The following is a 22,442-nucleotide window of genomic DNA, read 5'->3' on the forward strand; positions in this document are numbered from 1 at the left end:
TCTGGTGTAAGAGATACATATGTATTTTGATTTATTTGTAACACGATACAATAATAATATGGAATATAAGTATTTCTCTGTATATAGTATATCATAATTTCCTTTTCGTTTCTTTTTATAAATACTTGTTGTGTAGATTTTAACGGAATTCTAGCGATTGGTTTTTTTCTTTTTCTTAAAAATTGAAACTAACAAAAAATTGCACTTACATTTAGGACAAACAAAAAACGACAAGCTAAAGTTATGGGAGTATACACTAACATAAATAAGCATCACATATCATCTAGTATATGGATTGGTGGTGTGTTTTTGGGTATTTGTGGTAAAGGATTGTTGTTAAAGAGTATCTAGTATATATACATCGAGGTAAATTCATTGTTAAGATAGCAATGTTGGGGAGGCACATAAAACAATTAGACGACCCATAATGGTTACCTCTATTTCAAGTGCCATTTGATAAAAAATAAATAAGCGATAAGGGGCTATTGATTTTTCTTTGTGTTTGGGGCGTGTTGTGTGTTTTGCTTTCTGTTGTAAATATGTACGTCGTCATATGTAATCAAATTAACCAAACAAAAGCAGACGTCGATTTTTGAGCGTTTTTGTCATGTTGTGTATAGTATGTATTACTAAGACTGGGAAAAGTGGAGTTAAATTAAAGCCCTTAATAGTTATAGTGAGATTTGTGGTTTTCCTACACCTATTAGACTCTTTGGATTTCGAATAGCTTTACTTCGGTGTCGTACCAAATGGCTGGTTCAACATTTCGCAGATAGATGACACCCCAAATGTATGTGCGGAACCAAGCCGTTGTGCCAGCATTGGCCTGGTACTTTCGTATAAGAATGGGATGGGGCACTGGCAGCAGACCCACCAGTGTACCATGTTGCAAGAACTTTAATATTTCCGACTCATCGGTTAGCCCTTTGTCAATGCATATTTTCTCCACCTGGGGGACTAAGACCTGCAGCAGACGCATAATTGTTTGCAAAGGTAGTTTGGAACGCCAAGACACAATCCATTCGGGGGTGGGAGTCCACACCTCCATCGATGGCTGGTGGACCATGCGAATACTGCTGCGATGGGCTACGGAAAGACGGCTAACTGATTTCTCATCTCGTTCTACATTGCCATTGGGACTATTGGTCGGAGACTTAGTGGGAGATTTTTCACTGGCCTTTTCAAACCCCACAATATCCGAAGTGCCATCAATTGTCGGCGTTTGGTCAGCGGAGTTATTGCCTGGATGGGCTTGCTCTCTTTCAGTCATTTGATGTAAAGCTGGTGTATCAGGCAGCGATGCTTTCAATGTACCCGGCTCTGCAGGCATCGCTGGAAAAGCACCCTCCATTTGCTCCTCACCCGTTTGTTGTTGGGATTCCGTTTCTGACTCCACACTCCTATGGCTGTTTGGGCCATTCTTGACAGCATTACCCTCTTCCTCCACATCATCTTCATCGTCGTCCTCCTCCTCACAATCTGGCAATTGATTGTTCTGGAAGTTTTGCACCACTGTTGTTATCCTTTTTTGTCGTACTGGGGGTAAATTAAATTTTCCCACCTTGCGTCCACTTAAGCACTTGGCAATGCCCGCCATGTCGGAGGGCAAATTTGCCATGGCATGAAATACATGTCGCTTGCGTATTATGGTGTACACCAAATTGGAATTTCCATCGAATTGGTACTGTATGATGTTGTTGAAAATCTCCAACAAGAAAAACACCAAATGATGATTACTCGGAGCTGAGAGTAAGAACCATGGTGTGCTAAAAGCCTCTAATAAATGCAAAAGTTTCACACTAGCCACCATGGACAAAGTCTTAAGGTAGGGCGAAACATTCACCAAGATGGTGAGCAAACAGTCGAATAAGGGCTGCAAACGTTGATGACCCGTAGCGATGATCTTATGGAATACGGTTATCAAGAGGTCAGCGTGGGTGCCCGTAAACACGGGTATATCCATCGGCACAGTTGCTGTGTAGGGTTTGTTCAAGCGCACACCGAAATTACGCTCGCCTTAGAAAGAAAAAGACAAAACAATAGCCACATTAGCAACATTGGATAGTTATGTCCGCCTGCGTTTACTAACCTGACAACAAAAGCAATATGAAGACACCTATATGCATCAGGCCCACCTTCGATTGATCGGCACGCGAATAATTCAAATGATAGAGTATGGGTATGAGAATATCCAAAACGTCGGAGCTCTTTAAAACGAAATACAAAAACTTCTTGTTATAGTCACAAATCTTCCAAAATAATATCAACAATTCCTGATGACAATGCAGACGTTTGGTTGAGTTGGGCAAGTAATTTTGCACCAAGGGATTGTTTAGCAAACGTGTAATGCCCTTCAATATGAAATGGAAATCTTCATCGCGATGTACCCGCGACAAGTAGTTGATGAAGAGATTATCACCACACACATCATCGTAGGGACCTGGTCCCATGCCGGCTTTACCATGTCGTTGTAGCTCCAGTTGGTGTTGCTGCTGCACAATCATATCATGGTCCAGCGTAACAATCAAGATTTGCAGACAGGCTTCCACCAAGGCCTCAGTGGTGTCCGTAAATAGTAAATGGTTATAGGGTACACCGAAACCCACAGGATCATAAGCACATACTGTATTCAAGAAGGAGGTGAAAAGGGGCAGTGCATGACGATTATCGGCTGAGGTAAAGTAAGCAATCCATTTATTGGGTTCGTCTGCAGGTTGGGGTGCCCTATACATGGGCTCTGAGAAACACGTCAGCAATAGTTTCAATAATTCCGTACGTCTTCGCTCCATATTGGTGTTCTTGGGCGGGGAATGAGCAAAACCCACACCGGCCTCCCAGATGTATTCACAACTATCGATATTTGCCAATTCTTCTGCCTTCTCTGGTCCCGGTCGCCTTGTGGCGGCCGTCACAGTAAAGTCGGGGCAAAACAGCAAATCACACACTGCATTCAACAGGCTCTGGGCCAATGGAACAGTCTGATTTTGATTTGTTATCTGCTCACTCTCACCCATGACCTGTCCATGCTCAGCATGTCCTTCGTCCCTTTGATGTCGCTGCTCCTGGGCAGGCAAACTACTCCAAAAGAAATGACGCCACTTATCATCCTCGAATATATAGGGCATAACACGTATCAGCAAACGCACACAATTCAAAACACAAGACTGCTCGGCCTGTGTGCGACAACTGCTGTCGACCGCCTCCGCAAGTTTTTCCACAGCCTTATAACACAAAGTGGCCAAATTAGCTGGATTATCGTTGCGAATATTGCGTATCTCCGAGGCAGTCACCAAAGCAAATACATCTTCCAAAGAGGTCTGATGGCCACACCAGAATTGCTCCCAAAATGGGTCGTCAGCATCGATCTTTTGATTTTTCTGCGTCAGCTGCACAATCGACTTGCGAAAGTTTAGTTTAGAATCGCTGTTGCCCATATTGCATAGATTTAGATGATGTTCGTAGCACTTGTTTTAAATGATAATGGTCCAGACCACAAACACCACCGGTATACCGAGTAAATGTTTAAATTTTTTCACAATTGAATTCACCAATTTCAATATTTTCACAGTTTTTGCAAAAGAAAACCACAACACGACCACGAACTGAAAATTCACGTCAATTTTCCTCTCTGACAAATGGGCTTTGAGCAAAGCTGCCACATTGCTGCAAGATGTCATTGCAAATTTTGACAACAGTGCAAATTGTTTGGTATGGCAACAGTGAGGAAGAAAGAGCATTAAGGCAAAGAGGACGTTTTAATTTCCTTATCAAAAATTTAAATACCAAAAATTATTCATCCCGTTCATTCTATTGGGTTGTCCAAAAAGTAATTGCGGATTTTTTAAAAGAAAATAAATGCATTTTTAATAAAACTTAGAATGAACTTTAATCAAATATACTTTTTTTAAACTTTTTTCTAAAGCAAGCTAAAAGTAACAGCTGATAACTGACAGAAGAAAGAATGCAATTACAGAGTCACAAGCTGTGAAAAACATTTGTCAACGCCGACTATATGAAAAATCCGCAATTACTTTTTGGGCAACCCAATATATGCAATTCCAAACCCTCTACAGGCTCAATAAGTCAAATCGGAAGATTGTTTCACATGGGCCGATATATTGATGTGTTTTAAACGGAATGATGCAATTACTACACCCGCTCCTCAGGATTCATCAGTGAATCCTGCCCGCTCCTATGGTGTGGGGTAAAATAATGCGTGAATGTGCGATGTTGCATTTTGTCAAAGAAAACTAATTTTACCTAAAATTTTTAAAGATTAGGTTAGTTTATTGTGTACTCAACTTAGTACCGGTGTCTGTTACCCGCGAAAGCCAGGCAATGACATACGAAACCCTCTAACGTTTCATCATCATCCCCACCCTGTCCTGCACTTTCATTTCTCCTACTACGCTATGGCTTGTCACCCAAACGACGAAATGCTCAAAGAATACGTTAATGCCCGACATTAGTGGACTACTGTCTGGCCGTAATAGCCTGGTTCTAGGGGATTCCTCTAAAGGTTGGTACTAGGTTCGCTTCTCGCGAAATTTTTTCGTGAACACCTTTTTAGATAATAGATTTTTAAGCTAAAAATCTTGTTGATTTCATTCAGCAGGACATTCCCCAAAACTTATGAAACAACTTTAATAAAAGTATTATGTTATCATTGCGATTTTTGTAGTGTTTCAGTGTAATCGTGAAAAATATGAGTTTTCAAGTGTGAAAAACTAACCAAGCAGATTGTAGGATCCCCGTCTTGAACGGTGAATGAGGATGCCCTACTTGCATTACGAGGAGATGCAGCAGCTCGCCAGAAGTTTCCATTGCATTCCTTGATGTCCTGAGTTGCGTAAGCAAACAGTAATTTCTTTGGGATCAGACCTCCCTATAATACTCACCATCGACTTCATATAGGTTAAACATCTACCTCAATGAACTTGCAGCTTGTTTCGCTACAAGCCACATTGTTCCCTACAAACAAGCATAGGGTGGGAAGGGAGTTTAATTTCAGGGTAGATAGAGGAGCAATTCCGACCATCAAGTGTCCCAAGATACTTGGGATAACATTTGACAGCTCCTACAAATTCTCCTTGCATGCTACTGCAATCTGCGATGAAGTCCGAAATATAAACAAGGTCCTCAAGTCATTTGCCGGCAGCACTCGGGATGCTGACAAAAAAAACTTTGTTGACCACATACAAAGCAATTGGCCGGTCAGTGGTAAGTTATCAAGTGCCAGTGTGGTTTCGTCAGCTATACGACTCGCAGTGTAATAATATAAAGATCAGTCAGAATGCCGCTCTTCGATTGGCTTTCTCCTCATGTGGATCACCTTCATCAGGAGACAAAATCCGACCCGTGCTGTCTAAGAAATATCTTCTGGACTGTTATCGCAGGAACTATCCAAATCATCATCAACCTCTTAGAACCTTCATTGGGGATCTCCATGATCTAGAGCGAGAGATTCAGTACTGTAAGAGAACCTCTAGATCAAGCGATAGCAGATGCGGTGAATAGCTACCGGGTGAATGAGAACGATCGCCACCAGAGTTGTTCTGTCTCAATTACTATCCGGCATATACAGCCGCCCCATTTCCTTCAGAGCAAGGATTGATGCCAACGTGCAGGATGTGTATCCTATTAAGTCTTTGTGTTCTATCAAATCATTGAAATAAGCCTATTTTAAAACTGTATTAGGTTTTGAGAGAAATATTTTAACTCCGTGTTATAAAAATAGTCAAAACCGACTTCCCTTGCATTTTCAGTGAAATGGCAACATTGACCATATGGTATGAGAGTTGCCACTCATTCAAAGATTCTGACAGCCTGAAAACGTCATCAGAAAATTTTAATTTCTGTCGTGGTGGTGTTGCGTGGAATATGTGTTAAAGATTTGAATAAAATTGAGAAAATACCATATTAAAATGTAAATTCAAATAGAAATATACAATTTGTGCCCAACTGTGTGTGAATTAATGTATATGCAATTATAAAAATACCCTAAGAAATATATAGAAAAAGGAAAAACGTTTACCCGTCAACACACTCGATCGATTTTAAGAAGAGAAAATTTTCAACAGAATTTTCTTTTGTTGGGAAAACAACATTTTTGCAAGATATTTGTGTGCATAAAAACGAAAGAAAAACACAATGTCATTGCCGGGAAATGGCATATTTGTGGTCCGTGGCGAAATGTCCACTTTAATGACCGCCATGCGCAGGGGTTCCCGTTGGAATGCCTCAGCATACGTGGTAAGCATATCTGACCGTTCAAAGACATATGGACGTGTATATATGTAGTTGGTCGGTTGGTTGGTTGGCTGGTTGACCGACCAGAACCTCTTTGTGTGTATGTTGTGTGTTGTTTGTAAATATACATTTGATTGTGTGCGCGATTGTGCGTGTATGGCGATTGTTTGCGGGTGTTGATGCTGATGTTTTCATTATTGCCTATTTTTCTTTAGGATGAGGAGAAAGATGGCTTAATGAAATTGTTTATGGATCTAAAACAAGTTCTGAATCGCATTGAAGATCTGCGCCTTATTGATCCAAATGTCTTTTTGGCTCCCTTTCTGGAGGTCATACGCACCGAAGAGACTACAGGAGCAGTGACCAGTTTGGCCTTGTCAGCCATAAATAAATTTCTTTCTTATGGATTAATAGGTAAGCTGTAAGTGGTTTAAGTGATATGCTTGATTTGTGTAAACTCTTCCTTTTAGATCCCACCTGTGCCAATTTGGCTGTGACCGTAGAAAACATTGTCGATGCAGTAACCCATGCTCGTTTCATGGGCACTGACCAGTCCTCGGATGGTGTCACCTTGTTTAGGGTTGTGGAAGTATTGCACTCCTTGATGCGCAGCCCTGAGGGCTCAGTGCTCACCAATGAGTCGGTGTGCGAGGTTATGTTGAGCTGCTTTAAAATATGCTTTGAACCTCGTCTCAATGAGCTGCTGCGCCGATCTGCCGAACAAGCTTTGAAAGATATGGTGCTGCTGTTGTTTATGCGTCTGCCACAATTTGCCGATGACCGCAGTGAATCGGGTCTGTTAAAAAAATTCCAAATGATGGCGGCATCTATGGACAAGGATAAAAAACAACGAAAGCGTGCGGTGAAAACTGCCACCATGGGCCAGGAGAATCTGCATCGTAGTCAAAGTTTGTCTAAGGTAACGGGAGATGAACTACGAAAGATATCTACTCATTCCGCACCAGGTGAAGATGGGCAAAACCTGGCTACACCCGCTACCATAAATCATTTAAAGGCACCGCCGTTGGCCACTACTCCAGCCACACCGGCTGGTAATATTGTGGATTTACAAGGAAAGATAACACAGACCCCTACGTCGACTACAACAGTAGCAGAGGGGGAGACAGGCGATAGCACTATAGCAACAGAAAATACAGAGCAAAATGCTCCAGCCATTTCCATTGAACCAGCTTCTCCTGCAGAAAATCAAAACAATGCAGGTGAAGACCATATGGATGGCAGGCCCCAATCTCCTCAGTCGCAGGGTGGTAGCAGTGAGTACATCAATTCTGTGGGTGTTCGGTTCACTCAACAAAATTCAGTTGATGGCTCCGAGGGCATGGCTCCGCTGGTTCCTTATGGCTTGCCTTGCATACAAGAATTGTTTCGCTTTTTAATACTTTTATGCAATCCAATGGATAAACAAAACACCGACACCATGATGCATATGGGTCTGAGCCTGCTTACGGTGGCTTTTGAAGTGGGCGCCGATAATATAGGAAAATATGATTCCTTGTTGCAGCTGGTCAAGGATGATTTATGCCGCAATTTGTTTGCCGTAAGTTGTTTTCAGATTTAAAGCATATTGCTTTTAGTACTACTCTTTCATTGTTGTTTTCCTTTAGCTCATGAATTCCGAACGCTTGACCATTTTTGCGGCCGATTTGCAAGTTTGCTTTCTTATGTTTGAATCGCTGAGGGGTCACTTGAAATTCCAGCTGGAAAGCTACCTCAAGAAATTGTCAGAAATCATAGCCAGTGACAATCCCAAAACCCCCTATGAAATGCGTGAGCTGGCATTGGATAATCTGCTGCAGCTTTGGCGTATACCCGGTTTTGTGACAGAGCTTTACATAAACTACGACTGCGATTTGTATTGCAGTGATTTGTTCGAAAGCATTACAAATCTCCTATCGAAATATACACTCTCGGCCACCAATGCCATTTATAATACCCACATTTTAGCTATGGACACATTGATATCAGTGGTTGACAGCATTGAGGGTAATTGTGTGGCTGCCAAGAATGTGAGCGGTGGCAACGATGGACATTTCAATGGACCAAATACCCAAACTCCTCCATCCCACAGACATTCACGTCACAACTCAGGTTTGGAAGGCATAGTCATTGATGATGGCACCAATGCAACGGAGGAGAGAGAGTATGTAGAGAATATATCGAAATTTATAAACACATCCTCAAGGCTGCGCCTATTGTCTGGTGATACGGCTGCAAAGAAAGCCATAACAGGCGATTATTTGAAAGAGGTGAAAAACAAGAAACGTTTGCTAAGCCAGGGCACCGAGCTTTTCAATCAACGGCCCGACAAGGGTATACAATTCCTGCAGGATAACGGTATTTTGAATGTGCAACTTGATCCCATGGAAGTTGCCTTATTTTTGCGTGAAAATCCTGGCTTGGATAAGAAAATGATTGGCGAATACATATCGAAGAAAAAGAATGTGGACTCTAAAATACTAATGAATTTTGTGGAGTCTTTTGATTTTGTGGGATTGCGTGTTGATCAGGCTCTACGTTTGTATTTGGAGACATTCCGTTTGCCCGGCGAGGCTCCATTGATTTTTTTGGTATTGGAACATTTTGCAGAGCATTGGCATGTGAGTATGGTAAATGAGTGTGTACCGAATTGATTTTTCACACCGCCTTCTTTTCTCCTTATTTCATGACAGAAACAAAATGGCGAGCCTTTTGCCAATACAGATGCCGCCTTTAGTTTGGCCTATTCCATTATTATGTTGAATATGGACCAACATAACTCCAATGCCAAGCGTCTCAATATTCCCATGACCCAAGAAGATTTCCTTAAGAATCTTAGGGGTCTCAATGGGGGTATAGATTATGATCAGGATTTGTTGGCCACCATCTTTAATGCCATAAAGTATGAATTTTTAACATCTGAAAATACAAAAAACATCAATAAAATCTTGTTTATTCTTCCTTAGAAATGATGAAATAGTCATGCCTGCCGAACAAACCGGTTTGGTGCGTGAAAATTACCTATGGAAAGTTTTACTAAGACGTGGTGCTGGTTCGGATGGAGCCTTTACCTATGTACACGACTCCACTTATGACATGGAAATATTTAATGTTATATGGGGTCCTTCCCTAAGCTCTCTAAGCTTTATGTTCGATAAGAGCAGTGAAAATGGTTATCAAAAGACATTGACAGGTAATTTCTCTTTTTAATGTTAGAATTTCAATATTTTGAAGGCAATTTTCTGTCTCTTCCCAGGTTTTACCAAATGTGCAGCTATCTCTGGATTTTATGGGCTACACGAGGATTTCGATGCTTTGATTCTAACCCTATGCAAATTCACCAGCATCTTAAGTTCGGCCCAACAAGAGACCACACACCCTGCACCCAATGAAATTGTGCAAGCTGTCAACTTTGGGCTTAATCCCAAGGCTCAAGCTGCTATGCGAACTGTCTTTGCTTTGGTCCATGATTATGGTGACTGTTTGAGAGATGGCTGGCGACATATACTGGATTTGTATTTGCAACTTTTCCGTTTGAAGTTGCTGCCAAAATCTCTCATGGAAGTCGAAGATTTCTGTGAGCCCTCGGGCAAAGCCCAACTGATATTGGAAAAACCTAGCCAGAAGCAAGAATCCGGCATATTTTCCAGTCTATATTCGTATCTGTCCTCAGAGGGCCAACGTGAGCCCTCCTACGAAGAGCAGGAATTTATAAAGATTGGCAAAAAATGTATAAAAGAATGCCAACTAGATCAGATGATCCAAGAATCGAAATTTGTTCAATTAGAGTCCTTGCAAGAACTGTTGAAACAGGTTTTGAGTTCCCTAAAAGCTCCCGGTGCTCACAAATCAATTGGCATGCCTTATGGCGAAGATGTTGTGGTCTTTTGGATGGAATTTCTGGTGAAAATTGTTATTTACAATCGCGATCGCATGATTCCCCTTTGGCCAGCTGTTCGTGATCAAATGTACCTGTTGCTGATGGGAGGTTCCTCTTGTGGCTATGATTATCTACTGAATCGTTGTATAGTTGCCATGCTTAAGTTGGCCATTTATCTAATGCGCAATGAGGAATTGTGTCCCATTGTTTTGAAATCATTGAAAATGTTGTTGATGCTAAAGCCTGCGGTACTTTTGAGAATATCCAAACAAATTTCCATAGGCATGTATGAACTTCTCAAAACCTCAGCTCAAAATATACACTCTGAGCAGGATTGGCAAATTGTCTTCACCATACTGGAGTGTGTGGGAGCAGGTGCAGAGCCTCCAGAATACGATGATGCCTCGTTGCCAGTGCCAAATGGATTGGCTGCAAAATCAGATGGAGCTTTAAGCAGTGAAGATGATTCTGGTCTACCGGATAGGGGTTATATATCAGATTCGGAATTGAGTGGCAAACAGGCGGTGCCAAAACAAGGACAAACACAGAATTCTAATACAAGCAGTCCATTTCCCTCTAGTCCTACGGCTGAGAATTGGATTTTGGTTAATAAGGATACGGATTTGGCAGCCTCAAGGTATGATTAAATTATATTACTGATACATTTTTGGTGTTTTGTATAGAATGGCTATAAGTAAGCATTTTAATGACTATTATCATGCCTAAAGTGTGATTATGGCGCAAGTTATCGACATATTTTCTGTGTTATCACTTGCTATCGGCTGTCAATGCTTTTATGGTATAACCTATAATCGATTTTTATCGCAAGTATCGTGGCCGATTATGATTTGGACCATGTAGTACTCAAATAAAACAGCTATTGCGTTATTTTTTATTTATTGCGTGTTATCGGCCGATATCGATATCGATTTTTTGTTGTCGCGCAATATAGCTATTTAAATAATCGTATGATATATTGTCTTTAATATTATTAACCGATATTAATCGGCTTTTTGTCATCTTTTTATTGTTGATATCGAAAGTTATCCCAGCTGTTATCGTTTTCTTTTATTCAATTATTGGCTGTAATCACTAATTTCGTGTTGTCGGGAGCCATCACGTGTTATTTGCTATTGTCGTTACGATTGTTATCGCATGTTATCGGCTGTTTTTGCATGCTACTAGAGGTTGTTCATGTTTTTGTTGTTGTAGTAACCACCACAGGTAGCGATTCTCGTCAAGCTCCTAAAGGTAAACGAGCAACCTGTGGACGTGTCCGGTGGCTTTCAGCTAAGCTTTTGGTGATAACGATGAACACCACATAATCGGAGTTCAACGTACCAGTTTGCGTGATGCTCAACGTTATCCTGTGTCGGGCACTTTTTGCATGTTATCGGCAGCTATCGCTTGTTAGGTTCTGTTATCGTACATTATCGGCATTTACATTATCAGTTTAATAGCTTGATATTAGCTATGTATAGGTTGTTATAGTCAACACACTGCTACAACAACAACAATCGTTCGATACTAGCTATGCATTAGTTGTTATTGGCAGTTAACGGGGCTTTTATCGAAAGTTAACGGCAATTGACTTATTGTGTGTTTTCGGTTGGTGTAGCTTGGCTATCTGCAAGTGTTAGGTTTATCAATTGTAATCGATAAATTGTACGTTGTTATCGGCTGTTATCACTTATATTCTGATTTTCATATGTTATGTATTTGCTTAATCTTATGCCCTTTTTGGCTATGTTTAGCATGGTCATCTTCGACTGTTAGATTTATCGATTGTTGGCGACATTTTTTTAAGTTATTATCGCTTTATTTCTGATTTTCTCTAGGCTTTAATCGATAGTAATCGGTATTTTGTGGTTTTTTATTGTTGATATCGAAAGTTATCGCATCGCTTCGACTGTTAGATTTATCGATTGTTGGCGACATTTTTTTAAGTTATTATCGCTTTATTTCTGATTTTCTTTAGGCTTTAATCGATATTAATCGGTATTTTGTGGTTTTTTATTGTTGATATCGAAAGTTATCGCATCTGTTATCGTGCTCTTTTGTTAAGTTATTTGTTGTAATCACCAATTTCCTGTTATCGGCAGATTTCATATATTCGTTGCGATATTGATTGTTGTCGCGCGTCTTTGGGCGTTTTCGCATGCTACTACGTGTTATTAGTTTTTATCGTGTTGCTGGTTATCTTCGTTGCGATATTGATTGTTGTCGCGTGCCTTTGGCCATTTTCGCATGCTACTACGTGTTATTAATTTTTATTGGCAGTTATCGATTTATTTTGGCTTTTTTTCAAGGAATTTACTGTGCTTGATGGTTTATCGATTGATATCAAAAGTCATCGGCGGCTTTGGCTACAAACACCGTTTTATTATGCTTTATAGAAGTGTTAGTATGCCGCAGTAGCGTAGACCTTAGCATGCCCGCCTATCACCCTAAAACTTCTGGGTTTGAATCCTGGCGGGAACATTGAAAAAAAGCGATGGTGACATTCGTGAGGTACTGTATTTGATATGACAGCCATGAAAAACTTCTCAACAAAGTGGTATCCCACTGCGGTACGCCGTTCGGACTTAGCTATAAAAAGGAGGCGCCGTATCATTGAACTTAAATTTAATCGGATAGCACTCATTGGTGGGACTACGGCAAGCAATAGACTTTTATCGACCTGTTATCGCTTATAATGGAGTTTTATTATCTTTCAATTGACTTTTATCGACAGTTGTCTAGCTGGTTTCATTTGTTTATTAGCTTATATCATATTACGTAAATTGACCGTCTTCGGCAGTTGTTGCCTTTTATCAAATGTTATTGGCAACTCCTGCGTGTAACTATAGCGTTATTGCGTATATAAGACTTTCTGGCGTATTCTCTTCGTGTTTTTTATTGTAATCAACTTTAATTTCTTTTATCGGTAGCTACAGCGTGTTATTGGCCATTTTCGAAAGTTTTTGCTTTTTATCGGTTATAATTACCCGTACTATCGATTTTTATCGCATTTAAATGGCTGTTAAAGGCTTTTTATAGCAAATTATCGAACGACATCGAGTTTATCGGCTTTTATGGTGTTAATTGACTGTCATCGTATATTATCGGGATTTATTTCCACATTCTCGTATATCATCGGCTGTTATCGAATTTTATCGTATTTCGTGACTTGCTATTGCATATTTTAGGATGCTTTCGACTTTGTCTTTGTCTTAGATATCATATGTAGTATTTTATCAAAAGTTCTATTGCACCAAATGGGCTATTATCGAATTTATTGCGTATTCTTTACTGTTTTCGATTATAATCAAATGTAATTGTGTTTTATCGATAGCTAACGCGTGTTATTGGCTATCTTCGAAAGTTATTGTTTTGTATCGATGGTAATTAGCCGATTTGGCATATTATCGTTTTTATTCATTTAATTGGCTGTCTAATGGGCAGTTTATATGCACATCATGATCGTAATTATCGTGTGTACGTGTTGATTACAGATTTTGCCAAAAACTTTATATCGATTTTTCTTTTCTTTAATTTTTTTTTTAATTTTCTATACTTTTATTTTCATTTTATAATCTTATTTTAGACAACACTTGTTTTTTAATTTCTGTCAAGTAATGATTACACATTTCTTTGTAAACGGTTATTAATAGATGTGCCATGTAAAGACCCCATTAGGGGTCTTTACATGGCACATAATCCGATAATCCGACATCCGATAATCCGACAGATTATCGGATGTTATTATTAACGTAATTTATTAAAGGTAATATTTTACCAAATGGCCTTAAAAATAGTATCATCAGTTTTAAGGCGTTTTCTATGCTATTGATTGTAATCCACTGTTATTGCGTTTTATCGGTAGTTTTCGCGTGTTGTTTGCTATCATCGAAAATTATCGATGGTAATTGCGGGTTTCGCATGTCATCGAATTTTATCGCATTTAATTATCTGTCATAGGCTTTGTTTAACAATTTATCGGCAGATATCGAGTTTTTTTTGGCTATTATGGGATTTAAAATCCCATTATCCGCTGTTATCGAATTCTGTGCTATAGTATTGCATATCTTATGCTGCTTTCGATTTTATCTGCTGTTAATGCGTTCTATCGGTTATTAACGTATGTGATCAAAGGTACTCTTGTACCAAATGGACTAAAAAACGTTTTATTGATTTTATGGCGTATTTTCTGCTGTTGATTGTAATCAAATGTTATTGCATTTTATCGGTAGCTAACGAATGTTGTTGTAATTAGCTGTGTTCGTATATTATCGATTTTTATCACATTTAATTGGCTGTTATAGGCTTTTTATATCAATTTATCGATAGATATCGAGTTTTTCGGCTATTGTGTTGTTTAATCAAATGCTATCGCCTTATATCGATATTAATCACTTAATTATCGTTTGTTATCGAGATTTATCTTATTCTGGAACATGCTATTGCATATCTTAGGCTGCTTTCGATTTTATCTGCTGTCAATGTGTCTTATCGGATATTATCGTATTTTATCAAAGGTACTATTGTACCAAATGGCTTTTAATAATAGGTAATAATAATCCGTAACTCCGATACTGCCATGGGGCCAACATTTGTGCCTTTATTTAGAATGTATGTTTTTTATGGACTTTTTATGCCTTCACTTTTGGTTTTTTTCTCTCCCACAGACCACAATCTCCTCCGGATTCACTTGGTCCCCCAGTGTTATCGAACTTAGTGTATAATTGTAAACTCTTGGATCACATGCCATTTGCATTATTCAAATGTTGGGACTCTTTGGCTTTCATTGTGCGTAATGTGGCCCACATAACACCCTATAACTTTGAAAGTTGTGTAAGATGCATACGCACATTTGTGGAGGCATGTCGAGATGGTGGAATACGTCAACGTCGTAGAATTGAAGCAGCACTGGCTGCCGCTGGCAATCAAAAGAAAAAACCTAATAATAGACGTAATGATCGTTCTAATGAGCGCAACAAACATGGTGAAGGTGGTAGTTCTGGCATCGATGTGGGCATGGAAGGTGAGAGCGTTGATGAATCCGATCTGGCGCAACGCTATGAAACGCTATCCATTCAACTGCTGGATCTTATGTACACCCTATACACACGAACAGCTCAGATTTTCCGTTGGTGGGCCGAAGAGGGCTGTGCAGTTCCTCAATGCTCGGCTTTGTGGGCACAAGGTTGGTGTCCTTTGCTGCAGGGTATTGCCCGTTTGGCCATGGATCGAAGACGTGAAGTAAGAACCTATGCCATCTCTTGCTTACAACAGCGTGCTCTGTTGGTACATGATCTGCAAACACTATCTGGTACGGAATGGGCATCATGCTTCCAACAGGTTCTTTTCCCACTGCTCAATGAATTATTGCCAGAGAGTCCGGCTGTGGCACACTTGGATCAAGTTCTGTTGGAAGAGTCGAGAATACGCACGGCGACTATAATGTCCAAAGTGTTTTTACATCATCTAACACCACTCATTGAATTGGGCAATGCCTTCAATGATCTTTGGATACAAATTTTGGATTATATTGAGAAGTTTATGAAAGTTGGTTCGGATATGTTGTCCGAACAAATGCAAGAGATTCTCAAGAATATGTTGTTGGTAATGCATTCGGTGCGTGTTTTCCACAACAACGATGGTTCACTGCGCATGGACTTATGGGAACTCACTTGGAAGCGCATAGGAGAATTTTTGCCCAATCTTAAGGATGAACTATTTCGCGATGAAGGTAAGTTGGCATGATGTTTGGAATTATAATCTCATGGTTACCATTACATCTTATTTGGGAAAATAGGAAATTTTGCCAATGCTCTTGCATTGTATATGCAAATGAACCAGTTTCAAGAGACATTTTTTGAACAATAATATTTGAAGAATCTGAAGTGGATCAAGAATACTTTCAAGGAGAAGTGTTTTAGATAAATCTATACATAGCAATGAGGAAGATTTTGTCAAGCATTTGACTTTTATAAGTATTTCTATTGGAATTTAATATTGGATTCATACTTTGTGCCAACCCTAAAATTTGTCTTAAATTTTTTTTTTATTTAAATTCAATTTTGAATATTCAGAGAAACAAAAATTTTATGGTGAACATTTTGATTTCGTTGAAATAATTTGATTTTTAATATTTGATTTTTATAGAAATGTTCGTTGTAATTTGACAGGTATAAACCGATCTTCTGATAGACTTCTTGAAACACAGAAGGCTCAATTTTTTTTTATTTAACTGAGATATTGCATATGACTTCTGTTATGACCTCCAGTATCGTATCCATGATCCGAATAGGTCCCAAAAGAGGACTCCCGCATAAACCAATCTATCGAATTTACGTCTTGAGTGCCTATAGGAGTCAGTTCTTATTCGCCGCTGCATTAGATTTAGAATAGCACGGCGGGAAAAATAAAATGAAAACTAGCTAGAAAAAATTCGGATGTCTATTCAGAGGAAGACTTGGGCAAGGTACTTTAGATTGCCTAAGCATAAAAGACATTGGCGACAATGTCAGGGTAGGGCCTTTCGAAGATAATTGCCCTCTTCGAGAAAGGAAATCAGCTCATTAAAAACGCCGGATGACCGGGGAGTCTTGCAACATTGGGCAAGAAGTCCACAAACTTTATAACAGAGCACATCGTAAAAGAGCGGCAGTTTATTTGGATGCGTAATATACACGGCTCATGGAATACGATAGGATGATCATATCAGATCAGTAAAACAAACCTCCCGGAACGACGTTGCGAAGATGAAAAAGTTTCTCTCAAACACGCATGTCTAAACTGAATCGTTAATAGACTACATGGGAGGTAGAGCAAAGAGAACGGAGGACAAGTTGAGGCTTTTGATAAAAACGCATTTTTTACACCATTCGACGGTATTCACAGAGACAATGAAATCTTGTAATAATGTAGTTGATTGAATGCTCATCATTTATGGGTAGAGAAGCCTTGAGTAGCTTTGAGGAGCTGATAGTGTATTTCAGGCGATACTACAGGCAGAGGCAGACTACCTGGTGCCGCATTTGGCTGATCAGTTCAATCGGATGAAATGAGAGAGGCACGTCCCGGAGTGCCTTCCCCGCAAGCTTCTGGTCCGTGTCGGGATTGAAAAGAACCTCGGTCACTGGTTCTGTTCGGTTTGCCTGAACTGCCTCCTTCATCGTTAGGTGTCGGTGAGGTGTAACCGGTGCATGGAGTGGGTGCATCTCCGAACTTTCTCTGGCCTCACGTCATTACGGAAGTATAGTCGCACTGAATATATTGCAAGGCCTGGTGCGAACATAAACTGCAGTGGATCACAAGCGTTGTCGTCGTCGTCGTCGACGTCGCCGTCGGCGTCTTCGTTGTTATGGCGATCCTCGTCAAGCCTTGTAGCTGATGCGTGTTAAAGACTCCTAGAACCAGACCATTATGGCCCGACAGCAGCTCACTAATGAGCGCTTGTGAGCTTGCCCAACTGGGTCACAACTACTACCCGGGGGCACGTAAACGTTGTATAGTCCCATCTCGGCAGTACCAGACTTGACTGCTATCCCCAAACATTCCATGTAGAGGTCACTAGCGCTAGGCGTAGGCGAAATGGGTATAAACTGCACGGAATGGTATATCACGAAGGCCAAAACCTACCTCCACTCCGTATGCCATTGTATCCGTGACAACTGCCTAGGCTGCAGGTGTTGGTCAGCTGTTTCTGCTGGATTGCAGCAACCAATATTTTCTTTTGCCTCATAAAATCTATTATGAGGTACTTTTGAGCTTGCCCATCTGGGTCACAACTACCACCCGGCGGCACGTAAACGTTGTACAGTCCCATCTCGGCATAGGCGTAGGCGAAATGGGTCTATACTGCACGGAATGGTATATCACGAAGGCCAAAACCCACCTCCACTCCGTATGCCATCATTGCATTGCAGCAACCAATTTCCCTCTTTTGCCTCATAAATTCTATTAGATACACATTCCGGCACTGGCCCGGCAATATTAAGGCTAGAATTTTGCTGTTGTGTATATTGCCGCACGGGAGCAGTTGGGGGAGTCATATAGTCCGACCACCTAGACGCCGCCCGGCACGGGATAGCTGGGAGCACTATACAGGCCGGAACATTGAGGTCCGATCTGTGTGTTGCTGTCCCGAGAAGCATAGCTGCGAGTTACCGGGCGCGTCCACAGTTTGCGTATAGTGGAATGCTCCATACGTAGTAGCTGCAATGGCAGTCGCGGACAATCAGCGGTATCGACCGGAGAGTCTCAGTGGCCGGGCGGCACCGGTTTTTCGCACAAATATTGAGTGCCTATGATGCAAGATATGACAATGCGAGTTATTGGCGTCTTTAAATAACAAGTGGGCATCATGTTCCCGCGGCGATATGTCCTTTGGACCCTCGTTCTGGTCCAATGGACCGATCGCTTGCTCGCTACAACCACAACAGCAACCCCCACCGCCTGTTTTGGCGATTAACGAATTTTAACGGTTGTTATAGATTTTTATCTGTTGTTATCGTATTTTATCGTTGGTTACCGATTGATATCATCGATGTCGATAACACCGTTTTTGTGTATTATCGATAAGCTTTTTTCTGTTTTTACGTTTCATAGGTGGAGCTGGCAAAATATCGATGGCACCATCGATACTTTAGTTTTTGGCTGAATATCGATTAATTTTTTCCTATCGATAATATCAGCAAGATGCACTATTTGCAAAATTGAACAAAAATAACGATCCGATCGTGAATATATGCCAATCATACATTTTTTAATCGTCCTTCGTGTTGAATATTTCAAGTATCGTTCCAATCGGCCCATAAACTGACATAACTTCCTTTTTAAATCTCCTGATTTTTCTTCTTTAGCCTATAGATGGCGTAATATTCATCCGATTTGATTAAAATTTTGTTTACTCGTGATTTCCAACTGACTATTAAATTTTGTTTTAATCGGTCAAAGCTTTGATATTGCTTCTATATATCCAGCCGATCTCCTGATTTTTACTTCTCATTTTCGTTTTAAAAATAGGTGATACGAAATTAACGATAGCATTGATACTATCGATATTTGTAATTAGAAATATCGAATGTTGCGAATATCGATAGTTTGCCAGCATTTGTCATAGGCCAGCACTAGATGTACTCTCAGCTGTCATTATGTGTTATCGTTTGCTTTTTATCGACTGGTATTATCTCTTTATTGATTGTAACCAACTGCTATTGGTATTAACGAAATTTTGATTTTAATCAAACTTTTTTTATTGTTAAAATTTATAATTTTTTTTGGAAAATTTCTTAATTTTCAATGAAAATTTTTTAGAAATTGATTTTCATATATTCGCGTGGTTAAGTGTTAAAATCTCATTTCCATTTTCATCGCAATTAGAATTAAAAAAAAACAGACCTAAGACATATAAAAAAGTGTAAAATTTTTCAAATTTTCAAGGAAATAGAGCACATGTCATGAAACAACCAAGCTCATCAGCGGCAGCCGTTAATGCATCCCCAGTCGTAAATGAGTTGAGGTCTCCTACAGCTGCCGCAACGTTGCCACAAACGAATGTGGTGCCTATAGCATCCTCAGCTCCTTCACTAGTGCCGATAATGTCTCCAATAGGGTCCCCTAGGCATAGTATAATACTGCAGCCACCTGTAGCTGAGATGCTACAGCAACAACCGTTATTCTTGGGCCAGGTAATATAAAAGAAAAACATAAAAATAGAAGAATTTAATTAAAACAAAATTTTTTGAAGTTACCTGTCACCAATATGCCGATAATTGTGCCTCAACAACAGCAGCAGCCATTGCAGCAGCCACTGCAGCAATTCCATCAATCTACAGCTACAGCTCAATACGGTTCCAATGAATTCCCCACACCATCTACGGGCTTAGCAACAGGTGGAAATCAAAATACTGGCATTGAGGTATTATCTCCAGTTCAGGGATCAGCTGCAGCTGCATCAACTGTCACTCCTCAATTGACGAGCATGGTTACAACAAATACTTCCCCGATTGCAGCAAGTCATCATTTCCCCCACAATGTTCCTAACACCAACAACAACAACCACTTTGCCCAAAGGGCTGCAGGACAACCTTTAACATCGACCTTACTTAACGAATCCCACAGTGGCCACACTGACCAAGACAGTCAAAGTTATTCCATAGAATTATTTGATACTATTCCACCACCCGACAGTGGGGCCACCTCTCATCAGTCACCCAGTAAGGAATTGCCTGAGGAAACCCAACTCAGACATTTGGTACAGCAACAATACAATCAGTACTATGAGCAGTATAAACTGCATCAGGAAATGCTAAAGCAGAAGGAACACGAATCGATGAACGCAAGTGCAGGTGGCAATGAAAATTCCCAACATATAAATACCAGCAAATTGAACACTTCGGTTTTTAGAGGCGATGATGTCAGCACTTTGGCCGAGATTGAAGCTGAGTTTAGGGAGCAGTCGGGTACAACCGCTGCAACCACTTGCACGGATGGACAACAAAATGTCACAGTGCCACTTAGCCATAGAATGGCTGGCAATGAGTATCCTTCACTGCAAAAACAACCAACACCTGCCATTGTTCAAAGTTTCACCCCCGTTTATGTGCAACAGTCGGCCACCCAACCCACTGGAGGTGATATCTATCAGGAATATGTGCAGAATCCCTATAATCTGACCTTGCAACAAAGTCACCAACTACCACCTTTGGTGAGTGTGGAACAAAACCAACAAAATCTTCAAAGAATTCAAAAGCAATTTGAAGAACAACAGAAACAACTACAACAACAGCAGCAACAGCATCACCAGCAGCCGTCATCACATTCACATGCCGAAGCATTTAATACACCTGCCAATTATTTCACTTCCACAGTGGATCCCAATACAATACCACCTGGCTCAGAAATGCTATTTGGCCAACCCTAAAAAACTTTCAAAGCATTATATTCATAATTATGGAAAATTTTTCATTTCGCAGCTCTGCGTCGTTTGGGCCATTGGGGCAGTTACTGTCCATAGTTCCCTGGTCGTCTTGAGGCTGTCACAGGAATATGCGTGGATTTGTCTCACATTCCACCATTAGTTTGTATGTTTTATCTTCATTCTTTCTTTTTCGTTTTCTAGTTCAATTATAAGCTAAATTGGTAATTTCTTGCTACAGTGTTCCACTGTTGTATGCATGCCCCATTTATAGCATTATTATTATTAAATCAAAAAATTCTATATAATATATACACTTAAAGAAATAAATCGAAAATTGTTTAACTATAACATAAAAAAGTAATAATTTATACACTCTCTCACACACACACACACACACAGTTATTAAGAGAAATCTATGTCAATCTGTATATATAAACGATATAAATCAGAATAAATGCCCAAATACACTACACACATGAGCTTATGATTTTTGGATAAAAACATTGGCTTTCAGTGCCTTAGGTGTTGGAAAGGAAAACAATTTTCCCGACAAATATTTGCTGCTTTAACAAGATAAATGAGGAGTTCTAAGAGAAATCACAAGCTTCAATAAAAGTTGCTTTTTCCATGAAAAGTCGAATGAAAAACAGCATTCCTTATCGTTTCTTGGAAAACAGTACGTAGCACGAAGAGTAGAAGAAGTATGAAGAGGGAACGACTAACAAAACATGCCTTTTCCTCCTTAAAAATAAACATAATGTTCCCTTTCCAAAGGGAAGTAAAAGCAAAACGTACTGCAAATCTCATTTTGCAGTCAAATTACAAAAAAAATCAAGAATGCCTTTAACAGGGGGGTTCTTTTTTAGAAGGAAATATAACCAAACAAAATTTCCCTCCCCAAGAATGAGTGGAGGAGAATTTTTTCTTCTTTGAAGATAGGATTTTCCAAGGAGAGGTGCGAGAAAAGGTACTCTAGAGAATGTATACTCTACTGGCAAACGTGTACCGAATGTGTTCGAAATATGTATTAATTTCATATAAAATAAGTACTTTTTTTGAATTCAATGTGCACTTGAAAATGAGCCTGTGCATTTGAACGAATTGTGTACTGAAACTCCGCCAAAGGTACACTTTCGTAAGTAAATGTAGAGGAACTAAAATTACTATCTTCAAGGAAATGGTACCAAAGTTGCTATTTCAAGCAGAAAGATGAGGAAAGAGGTACTAAAGGTACCCTTTCCTGATGAAGGAGGCACTAAATGCGCCCTTTTCTGAAGAAAGAGGTACTAAAGGTACCCTTTCCTGAAAAAGGTCATAAAAAGAGATACTAAAAGTACCCTTTCCTAAGGAGTGGTTCCAAAAGAACCATTTCCTGAAGAAAGAGGTAATTAACGTACCCTTTTCTGA

General features: G+C 40.0%; 2 protein-coding genes across 3 annotated transcripts; one reads left to right on the plus strand and one right to left on the minus strand.

Annotated features, from left to right (window-relative positions):
- On the minus strand, positions 1-3,646 carry LOC106081071 (protein HID1). The gene is made up of 2 exons (XM_013242785.2): positions 2,090-3,646; positions 1-2,016 (listed from the first exon to the last, which is right to left on the minus strand). Exons 1-2 carry the CDS (start codon positions 3,432-3,434, stop codon positions 704-706), a joined length of 2,658 nt encoding a protein of 885 aa, XP_013098239.2. The 5' UTR covers positions 3,435-3,646; the 3' UTR covers positions 1-703.
- Positions 3,647-5,858: 2,212 nt separating this feature from the next.
- Positions 5,859-21,507, plus strand: LOC106081065 (Golgi-specific brefeldin A-resistance guanine nucleotide exchange factor 1). 2 transcript variants are annotated; one of them, XM_013242776.2, is made up of 10 exons: positions 5,865-6,252; positions 6,465-6,663; positions 6,720-7,807; positions 7,875-8,867; positions 8,940-9,148; positions 9,213-9,439; positions 9,503-10,763; positions 14,794-15,857; positions 19,556-19,803; positions 19,863-21,507. In XM_013242776.2, exons 1-10 carry the CDS (start codon positions 6,151-6,153, stop codon positions 21,036-21,038), a joined length of 6,567 nt encoding a protein of 2,188 aa, XP_013098230.2. In that variant the 5' UTR covers positions 5,865-6,150; the 3' UTR covers positions 21,039-21,507. The 2 variants fall into 2 exon arrangements, with proteins under 2 accessions (XP_013098231.2, XP_013098230.2); XM_013242777.2 differs by lacking the exons at positions 19,556-19,803; positions 19,863-21,507 and adding an exon at positions 15,924-16,169 and having other exon boundaries at positions 5,859-6,252.
- Positions 21,508-22,442: the final 935 nt, after the last annotated feature.

Source organism: Stomoxys calcitrans, chromosome 5 (genome assembly GCF_963082655.1).
Source record: "Stomoxys calcitrans chromosome 5, idStoCalc2.1, whole genome shotgun sequence".
NCBI lineage: Eukaryota > Metazoa > Arthropoda > Insecta > Diptera > Muscidae > Stomoxys > Stomoxys calcitrans.